Raw genomic sequence first — 16,148 nt, forward strand, 5'->3', positions numbered from 1 at the left:
CATTCTGTGGATGATGCTATTCTCCTGTCCCAAATTAACCCTAGCTCTGCCCAGCGCCTTTACATTACAATGGCATGCAGGCATACACAGCATCATGCAACAGGCAAGGCCATATTATATGTCCAGTGTATAGAACAGTGACTTAGTCAGGGAAAGATCATCAGAAAGTGCATAAAATTGAACCCACAAAGTGTCTTGTGGAACCTGCCAAGAGCAGAACTGCCTAACATTATTAAAAATGCTGTGTTGATAACAAGATTTAAGAACTGAAGGCAAATCAAAATGCAGATTGCGTTAATCTAACTGAGGAATGCAAGCATAACCACTATGTTTTTCTTTGCCTAAATTAAACTTTGATAAGTATGTCGAGGCCTCGGGTGGGCGGGTGCAGCTGAGGGAAGGACCTTCCCCTTGTGCTATAAGAATGAGGGAGTCCGACTTCCAGCACATCATTAGCAGAAACCGAGGGATCACTGTGGGAGGAGAGTCGGACTGCAGACTCCACCATGAACCCTACACACAGCTCCATCTGCTGCAGTTGTGCACTAAAGGTGACCCTCTTTGTGTAGACCTCTCTCTGCTTACTGCATGATGTTTAAACTCAACTCGTGGCTATGAGTGTAATTTTGATAAATCTTGTGGTTTTGGTTGAAAGCCATGATTTACTTTTGGGAGGTCTTATATTTTTCTGTCAATTTTTAAAAAGTGAGCTTTTTGGCTTGAAGCAATGGGCTATCCGAGCAGAAACTTTAGTGCTTTCTTTTTACTAGGGTATCAGTTCTTGAAGTTCAGCTTTTACTGGACGTAGAGAACTATTCATAGTATCAAAAAAATTGTAGAAAATAACTTAAAGTGGCTCATGGGAGGAGGGGAGGGACTGGGGACTGAAGGGAAGGATTGAGAGGAAGCCTGAGAAAGAGAAAGAGAGAAAGGGAGAGAGAGTAAAAGAGAATGAATGCAAGATGACAGAGAAGAAGAAAGACAAAGTCAGAGAAATAGTACAAGATAGAGAGAAAAAGGTGATAGAAAAGAAATTGGAATGGCAAGAAGTCAAACCAGAGAGAAAATCAGAAGAATATATATAATATAAATATATATAAAGACAGCTGGAAAGAGAGAGAGAAAGAGAGAGTGAGAGGAAGAGGAGGGACATAGAGCTGGACAATGGGATGCAGAGAAAACTACAGATGGAAACAAAAAATGGAGAAATATTGAAGATGTTAAGAATTGATTTTCAAACTCATAGGCACAGGGTCTTCATTATATTGTATATTCATGGCATGGGAAGTGTAAAGCTTAGCTGTAGAAGTGTAATTAATGTTGGCAAAGACACAGTGATTAGGGGGGAGAAGTGAAAACTCTATCCATTTCATAGTCTTGAATGAAACTGCTCTCCAATGCCAGTTGTGTTTAATCAGTTAAATGTCTGTGTGCTAACTCTTACCAGTGGCAAGAGAAATATTTACAGCTGGTTTGGCAGGCAGTCCATAAACCAGAGAGTGAGAGAGAGCTTTCTGAAACTGCGACGGATTACAAGATCTATCAAAAGCAAATTACTAAAGTAAATCCTAAAAATACTGAGAAAGTGAAGGAGCATTCATTCTGATAGAACAAAGTGGGCTCAGTGAACAAAACAAGTTTAAAATAGTTATTTGGAGGTGCTCTTTAGTCCAAAGCAACAGCCCTGTAACTGTTTCTGTGTACAGTGTGTGTGAAATCTATATACACTATCTGTTTTGAAAACGTGTATTGTCTGTGTTTTGTCTGTGTACAGCCTCTGTATAACCTGTGAACAGCCTGGGCAATCTGCAAAGGGTTTGAGTACAGTCCATATACAATCTGTGTGCAGTCTGTGTACATTTTCTGCACAGTCTGTGTATGTTCTGTGTGCCATCTGTATGTATTCTGTGAACAGTTTATGTGCTGTCTGTACACAGTCTGTTTACATTCTATATATACTCTTTATACAGTATCTGCATACTCTGTGTACAGTCTGCATACAGTTTATGGACAGTCTGTGTACAGTCTGGTGTATAATTTGTGTATTGTGTGACTTTAGCCTGTGTTTAGCCTGTGTAATGCCCGAGTAAGCCACCCTGTGACTGTGTGTATTCACTAGCCCATCCTGTGACTTGCATGTACACTACACTACCCTGTGACTATGTGTACACTACCCAGCTCTGTGACTGTGTGTGTACACTATCCCACCATGTGACTGTGTGCATACACTATCCTATGCTGTGACTGTGTGCGTACACTACCTCGCCCTGTGACTGTCTGCGTACACTACCCCGCCCTGTGACTGTGTACGTGTACTACCCCACCCTGTTACCGTGTGTGTACACTACCCCGCCCTGTGACTGTGTGTGTACACTACTCCACCCTGTGACTGTGTACTCTACCCCGCCCTGTGACTGTGTGTACACTACCCCACCCTGTGACTGTGTGTACACTACCCTGCCCTGTGTGTACACTACCTCGCCCCGTAACTGTGTGTACACTACCCCACCCTGTGTGTACATTACACCACCCTGTGACTGTGTGTATACTACCCCCACCCTGTGACTGTGTGTGTACACTACCCCACCCTGTGACTGTGTACACTACCCCACCCTGTGTCTGTGTGCGTACACTACCCCATCCTGTGACCGTGTGTACACTACCCCACTCTGTGACTGTGTGCGTACACTACCCCATCCTGTGACCGTGTGTACACTACCCCACTCTATGACTGTGTGTGTACACTACACCACCCTGTGACTGTGTGTGTGTACTACCCCGCCCTGTGACTGTGTGCATACACTACCCCGCCCTGTGACTGTGTGCGTACACTACCCCACCCTATGACTGTGTGCGTACTCTACCTCGTCCTGTGACTATGTGCGTACTCCACCCTGCCCTGTGACTGTGTGTGTACACTACACTGCCCTGTGACTGTGTGTACACTACCCGCCCGTGACTGTGTGTGTACACTACACCGCCCTGTGACTGCGTGTGTACACTACACTGCCCTGTGACTGCGTGTGTACACTACCCCACCCTGTGACTGTGTGTGTACACTATCCTACCCTGTGATTGTGTGTTTACACTACCCCACCCTGTGACTGTGTATACACTACCCCACCCTGTGACCGTGTGTACACTACCCCACCCTGTGATTGTGTGTGTACACTACCCCACCCTGTGATTGTATGTTTACACTACCCCACCTGTGACTGCGTGTGTACACTACCCCACCCTGTGATTGTGTGTTTACACTACCCCACCCTGTGACTGCGTGTGTACACTACCCCACCCTGTGACTGTGTGTGTACACTACCCCACCCTGTGATTGTGTGTTTACACTACCCCACCCTGTGACTGTGTGTGTACACTACCCCACCCTGTGACCGTGTGTACACTACCCCACCCTGTGACTGCGTGTGTACACTACCCCACCCTGTGACTGTGTGTATACACTACCCCACCCTGTGACCGTGTGTACACTACCCCACCCTGTGACCGTGTGTACACTACCCCACCCTGTGACCGTGTGTACACTACCCCACCCTGTGACCGTGTGTACACTACCCCACCCTGTGACTGCGTGTGTACACTACCCCACCCTGTGACCGTGTGTACACTACCCCACCCTGTGACCGTGTGTACACTACCCCACCCTGTGACTGCGTGTGTACACTACCCCACCCTGTTAGGTGCTCAGAAAAAAGCCATAATTAACTTTTACTCCTGCATGTGTGCAGTGGATTTCCTTACAGAGGGCATCAAAACTGAGCATAATGCTAGTCTTTACCCTTCTTAGAACTCCCTCCTGCCCCTCATTGGGAGATTATTAGGAATGGGAGCCCTGTTTTGGTTTTTCTGAGTCTTTGCCAAAGGGGCAGGTTGTGAGTGTGGGCAAGGAGGGCACTGAGATTAATTCTAATACTCGGACAACTGCCCTGGCTTCAGGTCAGCTGACTCAGAATGGACTTGGATGGCAGGGCTGGTTTGGACTCCTGGGCCACTTTGCCAACCCTTGCTGTGTGAGTAGCCATATTAATGTTGCCCGTAAACTCAAGCCAATTGAGGAAGGTAAACCTAAATCTCTGAGTGTACCCTCTGTGAATCTGACACTGCTTTTTGTTTTCATTCCATACAGGTCCATGCACTGAATCACTTCTGGATGCTGTACCCTCTGCTCTGCCTGGTCGCTCTGCCCCACTGGGCAGTGGTTGCTGAGACTCTCTGTGGCTCTGAGCTGGTGGATACACTCCAGTTCGTATGTGGTGATCGGGGTTTTTATTTCAGTAAGTTCTGGTTAACACTTCTTAATTTAGACATGTGTCTTCCATTTTATCCCCACCTTACATTAATTTAAATTAATGTGTACAGTTCTACAGACCACTGGATAACTTTCTAGAAAATATTTTTTTCACTTTGTGGTTTACTCATTTGGCTGCTAAATTGTGAATTGTTCCTTAACATCTGTGTCTCTCAGGGCATCATATTTAAAGATGGCCACTGGAAAAGTCAGAATCAGTTCATAATTTCATAAGATATAGCAGTGAGTAGGCCATTCAGCCCATTGAGCCTGCTCTGCATTTCAATAAGATCATGGCTGATTGTGGCCTTAACTCCATTTTCCTGCCTGTGCCCCATAACCCTCAACTCTCCTGTTGATCAAAAATCTGTCCAACTCAGCCTTGAATATATTCTGTGACCCAGCCTCCACTGCTTTCTAGGGTAGAGAATTTCAAAGACTAACAACCCTCTGAGAGAAGAAATTCCTCCTCATTTTGATTTTAAATGGGAGACCCTTATTTTTAAACTATGCCCCCTAATTCTAAACTCCCCCACGAGAGGAAACATCCTCTGAGCAAGCCCCCTCAGCAACTTATCCATTTCAATAAGATCATCTCACATTCCTCTAAACTCCAATGAGTATAGGCCCAACCTGCCAGGAATCAGCCGATATAATGAATCTTCTCTGACCTGCTTCCAATGCAAATATATCCCTCTTTAAGTAAGGAGACCAAAACTGTACACAGTACTCCAAGCGGAATCACCAATGCCCTGTACAGTTGTGGCAAAACATTCTTGTTTTTATACTCAATCACTTTTGCAATAAAGGACAACATTCCATTTGCTTTCCTAATTACTTTCTGTACCTGTATACTAACTTTTTATGACTCATGTACCAGGACACTCAGATCTCTCTGTAAGGCTGCATTCTTCCATCTCTCTCCATTTAAATAATATTCTGCTTTTCTATTCTTCCTGCCAAAGTGGACAACCTCATGTTTTTCCACAATATACTCCATCTGCCAAATTTTGTTCCATCCACTATACACACACATAAATCTCTAGCTGCCGTGGTGGGATTTGAACCCATGTCCCCAAGACATTAGCCTGGGTGCCTGGATTACTAGTCCAACCACCGCTACACCACCATCTCCTCCAATAGTGACAGTGATTGTTTTAAGCTCCAGCCTCCCTTTTGCCTCTTGATTTTGAACTATTCTTGGGATGCTTTTTGTGTCTTCTACTGTGGAAGCAGATACAAAATACTTGTTCAAAGTCTTTGCCATTTCCTTGTTCGCCATTATTAATTCCCCAGTCTCACCCTCTGAGGGACCAATGATCACTTGAGATATCCCTTCATTTTTATATACTTGTAGAAGCTTTTACTGTTAGTTCTCAACCTAACATGGATTGACTAAATCCCAAATGAAGGCCTTACTAAGCTTTTTTATTTCATGTCTTTCACAACCTCAGGACAAATCAAAGAGTGACTGAAGCACTTTTGAAGTGTACTCACTCTTGTAGGAAAACATGGCTCCAATTTGTGCAAAGCAAGATCCCGCAAATAGCACTATGATAACGAGCAGATAATTTCTTTTAGAGATGCTGGTTGAGGATAAATCTCAACTGGGGAGAACTTCTCTAATGTGGATAGCGCCAAAAGATCCTTTAGACCCGAGGAGGCCTCAGCTTACTGTTTCTTCTGAATGGTAGCACCTCTGACAGTGTAGCGCTCCCTCAGTACTGCAATGGAGTGTCAACCTTAACTTGGTGCTCAAGTATGTCAAGTTGAAATTGTATCCAAAGCCTTTTAACCCAGAAGTAAGAGTGCTACCCACTGTACCATGGCTGGTAATTCATACCTCAGAATACTTACTCTCCCAGTCCTTAGACATAACAAATTTGGGCTGCTATACTGTCCCTAGGCCAAAATTATCCTTCTTTCAGCTTCAGTTAATGTCAACTGGGATCACAATAATGAAAGTCAGAAATCTGAAATCTAAATAGAAAACCTTGGTCATTCATGGCAGGCAAAAATACAATAATTTTGATTTTGACCAGGGCCCTGAGATCATGGGGGCAGAGTTGGGGGGCAGGGGGGGTGTTATTTCAACTTTTGACATTGGTGAGAAACTGGCAACCACAGACTGGTCACTGGTTATGCACACCAGTCAATCCTTGGTGTATAATGGATGGCCAATCCTCTGTCAAAGTTCAGAATCACTCTTCCCCTCGTGAGTTCAAATCCAGTTACGGCAGGTTGATCAGCCATAATCTAATTGAAAGGCAGAATATATTCCAGGGGCTGAAAAGCCTCTTGTTGCACTTATGTGGCATCTCAACAATGATCGACACCACTGTGATAAAAACCTAATTGGTTCATGAATGTCCTCCAAGGATACAAAGCTGCCACCCCTAATCCATCCTAGCCAGTTACATGATACTTGGTTGACTTCTCAATGCCCAGCAAACTGCTCTATTGTACAATCAATCAGTTGGCAGCACTGCCTGGGTAATAAATGCCCATCTGTTTAGAAGCCTGCCATTCTTCTAATGGAGGGTCAGACCTTGTGGAATGTGTACTGATGATCTGTGCACATTCAATAATTCCTGGTCCTATAGTTTGGCTGTGTTGGTACCAGCTGCTCTGACAGCTGAGTTTGACCTACTCCTGAGGTACACTTAAAGATAAAATTTGTGTGTTGAGTTTCAATGAATATGATTAGGTTATGGGAAGGGCTGAGCCCTGTCCTCAATGAGTGATTGGAGTGTTCAAATGGCATTCGGAAATTTTACCAATTCCTGTCAAGGAACCATATGTTAAGGTCCACAGCTTTTATTTTACGGGAATCACAAGCACACTGGAGTTAGTGTGGGTTCAGGTTCAAGTATTAGGGCCACTTGCTTACTTTCCACATGGATTTTCAACCTGGAATTGTACTCAGCATGGGAGTGGATAGAATCTTTAAAGCAGATGTTGGGCTGAGAGCCAGAATTAAAGTATATTTCACCTCTTTTTGAGTCTAATTAATCCCAGTGTGTGCACAGATCACGTGAAACACTATTTGAATTCAATAGATATGGTACTCATCAATCTAAATTTGATGAGTCAGCGCTGGACAAGAAAGGGAAAGGGAGGTGTGAAGACCCAATAACCCAGAGCCTGTATCGTTATTGAAACTTCATGTTTTTTCTTCCTATTAAACAGCTGAAGAACATCACTGCTCTTTCATAACTCAGCTCTTCCTATATGACTTCAACCTTTTCTATAATATTGATTAATTCTGTGTCTCCCCTTTTCAATCTGTTATTGCTGCCTTATTGAAAGAAAATATCAGTCAATTGACCTACATGTGGCCACATCCATAAAACTTTGACAGTTAAGGAAACACCAAGTGAAGAAGACACGCAGTAGAGCGCATTACTCTGCCACTCTTTGTTAACTCAATGTTATTATCATTATGCAACTCTCCCTTGAGGCTTTTCCCTGTCTGGGTTGATGCTCTGTAACCTCAAAGCTGGAAAAATAAATATTTTTATTAAGAGTTTCCATCTCACTGAGGAGGCTTCAGGCCAATCCACAACCAACAAGCTGCTCTGAAAACTCTGCTCACATTTTGACAGCTGTGACAAATTCCACCAGAGCAGCTGAGACAATGCACAACATTCTAAAACAGTCCACAACATTCTAAAATAATCAACAACATTCTAAATAAAACAACCCATAAGATTCTAAAAAAAACAATTCACCCTCGTTCCCTATGTCTTTGGATCCTTTAAAAAAATTCCAGTATCCGGATCTGTACCTTCACCAAAAACTAATCATTTCTTCCTTGGGCCAAACCCTATCTATGTACTAGGTCTCATTGAAACCCATGCATTAGTTTTTGAAATATATTGCTTATAAACAGACTACCTTCGGTGGTGGAGGCAATCATTGGAAGAATATTCTGGTAATGGCAATCCTTTCCCCAACATGCCAGACACATTAGCACTCACATAATCAGTCCCAACACCATGTCCAGCACTACCTGTCACGCCAATCTCTGAGTCACAGTTGAACTAAGTTCGCTGGTTCCAATCCTCCTATCACATTAATGATCAATTTCCTCACTCTAAGCCAACAATTGCTTAAGTGTTGAGTTTCCTCACTCTGATCCACCTGTGATATTAATGCTGAGTTTCTTCACTTCCATCCATCAATTACGTTAGTGCTAAATTTCCTCACTACAATCCTTTATTCATATTATCATATCACTGCTATCTATCAGTGCACTAGTTCTGAATTTCCTCACTTCAACCAAGTTACATTCATTCTGAATTTCCTCTCTTGCATTCTCACTCCAATCTTCCATTACATTAATGCTGCAGTTTTCTTTCCAGTCCAGCAGTTGCATTAGTACAAAAATTTCATTTCTCAACTTATCAATTACATTAGTGCTAAGTTTCCTCCCCTGCTATTCTCTGGCCATATTTGTGATCAATTACCTCATTCCAATCCAATGAGGCAACAAATTTGAAAATTCTCCTCCTGTTTTCAAATAGATTGCCCTTGGAAAGAGTGAAGCACCGATTCCAGAATGTTATTAGGGCTCCAACGGTTAAGTCACAAGGTTACATTACATAAATTTAGCTTATATCCCCTGGAAAATAGAAGGTTAAGGGATGATTTGACTGAGGGTTTTAGGATTTTGAAAGGAATTGATCGGGTATATTGGGAGAAAAGATTTCCACTGGTGGGGGAGTCTAGTACAAGGGGACATGACGTTAAAATCAGAGCTTGGCCATTCAGGAGGGAAGTTGAGAAACACTTCTTATCAGGAAAAGGGCGGTAAAATTATGGAATTCTCTCCTACAAAAAGCAGTAGATGTTAGGTCAATTAATTTTTTCATAAATCTGAGATTGAAACACCTTTGCTAGACAAGGGTATAAAAGGATATGGTGCCAATGTGAGGAGTTGAAGTTAGGACCCTCAGTCAAATCATCCCTTAACCTTCTACTTTCCAGGGGATACAGGCCAAATTTATGTAAGGTAACCTCGTGACTATCTCTGACCAAGCTTTTTGTGAACTGCTCTAATATGTACATTTTTTATTCATTCATGGGAAATGGGCATCACTGGCTAGGCCAGCATTTATTGCCCATCCCTAATTGCCCTTGAGAAGATGGTGGTGAACCACCTTCTTGAACTGCTGCAGTCCATGTGGTGTAGGTTCCAGGCATTTAAGAGTCACCTACATTGTTGTGGGTCTGGAGTCACATGCAGGCCAGACCAGGTAAGGACAGCAGATTTCCCTCCCTCCCTAAAGGACATTAGTGAACCAGATGGGGTTTTACCACAATGGTTTCATGGTCGCCATCATCAGACTTTTTAATTCCAGCATCTGCCGTGGTGGGATTTGAACCCAGGTCCCCAGAGAATTACCCTGGGTCTCTGGATTACTAGCCCAGTGACAATACTGGCAATATTATGCTAAACACCTTAATATTTCATTGCTCATTCATTTATTCTATTCAATATTTCACACTCCTCCTTAACTACAATGTCTGTTTTTCTCCCCTCTTGTGAAAACAGGTGTGAAGTATTCATTAAGAACCTTGCCCACATCTTCTGCCTCCCCACACAAGCTACCATTTTGGTTTCTAATTGGCCCTACTCTTTCTTTACTTATCCTTTAGCTCTTTATGTATTCATAGAGCATCTTTGAGTGTTTCTTGATCTTACTTGCCAATATTTTTTCTTGCCCAATCCTTGCTTTCCTAATTTCCTTTTTAACTTCATCCTGCACTTCCTTATATTCCTCTCCGCTTTGTGCAGTATTGAGCTCTTGGTAAGTGGCATAAGCTTTCGTTTTTTTTGCTATATCCTGCTCTGTTTGCTATTTGACATCCAGGGGAATCTAGGTTTGGGAATCCCACCCTTTTTCTTTGTGGGAACAAATTTAACTGAGCCTTCTCTATCTCCTCCTTGAATACCTCCCACTGCTCTGACACTGATTTATCTTCAAGTAGCTGTTTTCAGTCCACTTTTGCCAAGTCACATCTCAGCTTAGTAAAATTGGCATTTCCCCAATGAAAGCTTTTCATCTTAGTCTATCTTTATCCTTTTCCATAAATACTCTAAATCTAACTGAATTCTGATCATTCCATCAGTCAAATAGCACCGAGTTTCACTACAAACCTCCCATTTAATTTGTGCTAAGTTCCCTCACTCCATCAGTAGTAAGATTAGTGCTGTCTGTCCAAGTGTGGACTGACTCAGGTTGGCCTGATACTGTGAACAGTTAGGATTGGCTGATTGAGAATTATATGACACTGATAGGATTGGCTCAGGCAATAATGGCTCTGAATATGTTGGGGATTGGCTGGTTAGGAGTCTGTGCTGGCTCAACAGGACTCAAAAGGGTCAGGGAGCAGTTTAAAAGGAAAACCTGTGTTGTTATACAGTGCCAGCAATAACTGTGACCTACTGCTCTCCAGGTAAAAGTTCCTCATACATAAAATACAAGTACAGCATAAAGAAGCAGAGTAAAGGAATCGTGGAGGAATGCTGCTTTCGAAGCTGTGACCTGCAGCTGCTGGAATCGTATTGTGCCTCTCCCCGAACATCGCGCTCTGTGCCACCGTTAACCACCATCAGGCCCCAGGTGAGGAGCCCAGTTTCCACGGGGAGTTACAGCTCCCTTAGCCAAACCGTGTGCTGGGATTTACACTTCAACACTCAAGTGACTGAGACAGGCATGAAGTAAAATATATGGGCCGGGGCAGAACAGAGAGGCTCCTGGGAGCTTTGCCACATAGTTAAACACGGTTAACCATGGTGGGGTGGGATGACATTCCCATTCCCTTTGCTCAGCAGCCTGTCATTTTTATCCATTTAATTTTGAAGGGAGAAATGTGTGTTTTTTGTTGCTAATTGTCACTAATTGCTAACCTTTGTTACTGATCTATTGACATATTTGCTGACAAGTTTAGCACTCCTGGTTGCCCTGATAAGCTGAAAAGGCTGCCATGCTGGTGGCAGTTTGTGACAATTACGGGGCTTATTCAGCCACTTCAGAGGGTAATTAAGAGTTCACCATTAGGATGCCACCGGAGTCGCAAAAGGCCCAGAGTGATTGACAATGGCAGGCTTCCTTTTTCAAAGGACTTAGGTGAACAAGTTGAGCTCTTACAAAAATCTGACAGCTTCACAGTCACTTTTACGCTCACCATCATTTATTACCAGATTCTAAAAGCTGGATTCATATTCTCAAGCTGCTGTTTGGTGTTGGGCGTGGGTGGAGGGCTGAGTGGATGGGGAGCAGTTGGGGTGAGGGCAGCATTAGGAATGGGTGCAAGAGAGTGGGTAGGGATTGGATGGGGATGAGTAGGCTGAGGAAGTGGATTAGGGGAGCAGAGATCTGTTGGACTCTAAGGGTACTTCATAAACCCTTTCACACCCTGTATACATTTACATTTCCAACCGTTGGGCCAACGCTCTTGAGTTTATATGAACCCAGCCTGGGAAAGATGTAGGTGAATAGCATAGATATTTTTAAGGAGTAGCTAGATAAATAGATGAGGGAGAAAGCATTAGGAAGAAATGCTGATAGAGTTAAATCAAGAGGGCTTGTGTGGAGCAGAAACACTGTCATAGACCCATTGGGCCGAGTGGCCTGTTTCTGTGCTGTAAATTTGATGTACTATTCCAGGAGGTTTTATCACATGACCTCCTGCTAGCTGCTCCACTCCCACTTTCCATCCTTTGGCCACCTGACACATCCATCCTCATGGGGCTCTGCCTGCACATGCCAGTTGGACAATGAGTACACTTTTTGAAATGAATATATTCAAAGAAAATTTTTAAAAGTTATTTTCTTTCTGTCTGATTTTGCCCCCAGTGTGATAGACAGTGACAGTAGAGATCTGTGTTTCATGTTTTATTGAAATGTTGATAAACCACGAGGACTGACAGTATGAAACTAGAATTACTTTGTACTGACAATAAACGTGCAGCACAAGCGTAACATTAGCTAAACAATCACCCAGTGACACAGGAGAACTGCTCACTGACTGTATTACAGTAACCCAGTAAGTTCTACCTCAGACCTACAGCACAGAAACAGACCATTCGCTCGACTAGTGTATTGCAGAATTTATACTCCATACAAACCTCCTCCCACACTCATCACCTCTTGCCACTTTGGCCCACATCCCTGATTCCCTGCTTTTGCTCAGCTCCCTATGAATGCATCAATGCTTCAGCCATTCCATGCAGCAACTCCTTGTAAAGAAATTCCTCCTAGAGTTTTTTATTTGATTGCTTAGTCACTATCTATTCATGTCCACTTGTTCTAGGCTCCATACTAATGGAAACAATTTCTCCACATTCATCCTCTAGGATCCCTGTTAATGGCCTCCATTATGTCTCCTCTTTGTCTTGCCTTTCCCAGGGAAAGGAGTTCCAGCCTGCTCAATCTTTTCAGATAGTTGCATTCCCTCAATTCCAACCTCCTTGTAAATCTTTCCTGCACTTTCTCTAGTGAAGGAATGGGCAACGTTCTTGCTAAGGAACTTTGTGTCAGGTCAGATGTTATTAAGAGAATTGGGGAAGGGCTGTTGGGAACTCACTCTGTGGAGAATTTTGTGTGGGCCCTTGACTGCCCAGGCCCCCAGAATGCAGCCATTTCCCTCAGCCCATATTTGGTAACTCTGTTCTTTGAACAATTTTTTGGCAAAATGATACTTATTTGATTTCATTTCAGGATGAAAATTTAAAGACCTCATATAAAGAGACCTCCAAGTCTGCCAAGTGGATTTCAGAATTACTGGGACTTAAAACAATGGCGGAAATCAGAGCCTCGCTAGGAAACCAACACGTGATAAGGGATCTGAGTCCATCCCAGAGTCAAACACCCTTGATGGCACTGTTAAGCAAGTCACCAAAGAAGGTTCCAGAACTTCAGATAACAAACTTACGATAGTACCAAGGAAGGAGTGAAGGCAGGATGCACTAGTTTCCGCTGCCCCTTCCTGTTCAATGTTACTGTGAATTCAACACTAGTGTTGAAACTTGGAATGGAGAATGGAGTTGGAATGAACCAATGCCTCTTCTTTCAGTGAAACATTTTGCTCTTTGCTTTAGCTCAAGCTAGTCTGACCTGATTTCCCCATTCTCTTCCCCCACCCCTTACTCCACTGCCCCACAACTTCACATTCTCATTATCTAGTCCCATTTGGATACCAGGCTTTATAACTAGCATAAAGGAACTCTCAAACTTATAATGCAAGGGACAGAGAGCTTCCAAATATTCAGTCTCAAATTGCCCTCGGCCCAGTAACTGATGACTACTCTTTATGGACTTCTTATTTAAAGAAGTATGAAGAAATTTGGATGATTTAATATGAAACGTCACACACAAACACACCAAGCTTCCTGCAGCAGAATACAAGAGGACTGTGTCTCCACAGACAACAAGAAGAACGAAAGAACCAGAAATCAGCAGTGATGGAGTAATAGGCTCAGTAGCTCTGAATCCATGTTTTGACGATTACTGAGAAGCTGGTGTGAATAAATTTGCAATGGGCACCTTCCTCCAGGCCCATCACTCTGTAAAGTCTGAAGCAAAATGAAATTGAAGGAAGTGCCCCATTGGACAATTCCACAAAGACTTTAAGTGCACCTTATTTAATGAAGAGAGTTCTGAAAATTTCACTGCCGCTAGTTGATCCCAGCGAGTGGTGTGGATGTCGACTGTGTCTGATGTCAAACTTCCTGCACATGTATTTAATGCCTGTTGAGTTATTTGTATGTATTCATTGTAATTTCTCTAGTATCATGTACCAGCGATACACTTCAGTATAGCACTACAACACTATGTTTAAGCTGTTTTACGAGCAAGTGAATTAACGAGCAAGTGTCTCTTTTAAAAAGCAATAGATCAGAGTACCACAACATACAGGAAACCTTCACTAACGTTTCAGTGTGTTAGGAATGTCAACACTTAAGTAACACTATAATGCATTAATGTTATGTTACGCAGCATTACATCACTCTCCCACTCATCTTTAGTATTCCTGATAATGGCATACTTTATAATCCACAGCATTTTCTCATCTTTCCATTTTCAGTGTGCAAAAATAAATTCCATTGGTCCATGATTGCTTGGGAATGACCATCAACTATGTTAGGGGATGGAGGCTCAGGAACACTCGTATCCAAACTTACTCACTGCTGGTTCAATAGATTTTTAAAACCCTAATTTTCCTTGGCACCAATCTCATCCCTCTCCCTGGCCCTGACTCAGGCTGAACCTGAGCCACGTTCACAGCCTCAGCATCCTATTTAACCCTGAGCTGAGCTTCTGACCCCAGGTGCACTCCACTACCAAGGGAGCCTTCTTCCATCTCCGCAATTCAGTCTTGTCTTTGCTCCTGTCTCACTCCATCAGCTGTGAAATTCATCCCTGCTTTTGTTGCTGTCAGCTGCCTGGGCCCTAAGCTCTGGAATTCCTCCCTAAACCTTTGCATCTCTCAATCGATTTCCTCCTTTTAGAGCCTCTTTGAAATCTACCTCTTTGACCAAGCTTTTGGTCACCAGTCACACAGAATCACACAGTACAGAAGGGGCCCTTCGGCCCATCGAGTCTGCGCCAACACGTGAGAAACACCTGACCTATCTACCTAATCCCATTTACCAGCACTTGGCCCATAGCCTTGAATGTTATGACGTGCCAAGTGCTCATCCAGGTACTTTTTAAAGGATGTGAAGCAACCCGCCTCCACTACCCTCCCAGGCAGCGCATTCTAAACCACCCTCATGCCTCCTTCTTTAGCTCAGTTTATGCTGGAATGTTTTGCTATGTTAAAGGCAACATGTTAAAGCAAATTGCTATGAAACGATTAAAAATATCACAATGGTGGAGAGGGGAATTTGACACTGGGTTAGACATTTATCCACTAGCATCATAAACACTCATTTTGTGCTCCTACTGTTTCAGGAGGACAGAGACTTGGCCTATAGTGTTGTAGTTCCTTGTGAGTACCGATCACATAGAGATTACAACTCAGAAACAGGCACTTTGGCCCAGCCAGTGTGTGTCGTTGTTTGTCCTTCATGTGAGCAAATAGCTTCAATCACATTTATCCAGCTTGACCCACATCCCTCCATCCCCTTTTCCATCATCTGCCTAGCTAATTGAATGGATCCATCTCCTTCACTACATTATAAACAGAGTAGGAATGACTTCTCCTGGAGAAATCAGAAAGCTGATTATTCCCGGAGAAACACGTTTGAGGGAATCTTCCTACCGTTTTCACAATGTCACAAGCATAGAGCAGCCAATGACAATCTTCTGTTCCCTTGTGATGGTCTTAGATATATGATGAATAAATTTGTACTGTCATTTTCTATTTGTATTTATTTATAATTCTGTCTGCTTTGTGAAATCGATGCATTGTACATCAGCAGAAAGCCAGGAATTGGTTTTGAATTTTTATTGAAAATAAAACTCTACAGCATTTAACACCAAGTACAAAGTAATGTGTTGCCGGCCTAATTGCGTTTTTCAAGTACTGTGTTTGCTCTATTTGTAGACAGGAATTTTGCATCATATCATCTGTGTGGGGATTATTTTGTTTTTCTTACTGTAATGTGTTAGTGGTTGAGCTGAGACCAGCCTGAAGGTCTAGCCTGCAGCTGGATCTTTCAAGTTACTTTGATGAGCTCAGTCATAGCCCACAAGAGCTCTGGTTCATCCTCTGATCCATGAAGCGGGACATACTACAGATGGCCTCAATACTTCTGCGCTATAGAGAAGGCTCCTGCTGAGGGAACACAGTTCTGATGCCTGTTGACAAGCTCAGGGAGAGGCCTATCAGG

General features: G+C 43.1%; 1 protein-coding gene across 2 annotated transcripts; it reads left to right on the top strand.

Annotated features, from left to right (window-relative positions):
* The first annotated feature begins 440 nt into the window (after positions 1-440).
* On the top strand, positions 441-15,798 carry LOC144683640 (insulin-like growth factor 1). 2 transcript variants are annotated; one of them, XM_078546882.1, is made up of 4 exons: positions 441-551; positions 4,142-4,289; positions 10,766-10,932; positions 13,033-15,798. In XM_078546882.1, exons 1-4 carry the CDS (start codon positions 507-509, stop codon positions 13,249-13,251), a joined length of 579 nt encoding a protein of 192 aa, XP_078403008.1. In that variant the 5' UTR covers positions 441-506; the 3' UTR covers positions 13,252-15,798. The 2 variants fall into 2 exon arrangements, with proteins under 2 accessions (XP_078403008.1, XP_078403007.1); XM_078546881.1 differs by lacking the exon at positions 441-551 and adding an exon at positions 923-1,019.
* Positions 15,799-16,148: the final 350 nt, after the last annotated feature.

This window comes from Cetorhinus maximus, chromosome 8 (assembly GCF_964194155.1).
Source record: "Cetorhinus maximus chromosome 8, sCetMax3.hap1.1, whole genome shotgun sequence".
In the NCBI taxonomy this organism is placed as follows: domain Eukaryota; kingdom Metazoa; phylum Chordata; class Chondrichthyes; order Lamniformes; family Cetorhinidae; genus Cetorhinus; species Cetorhinus maximus.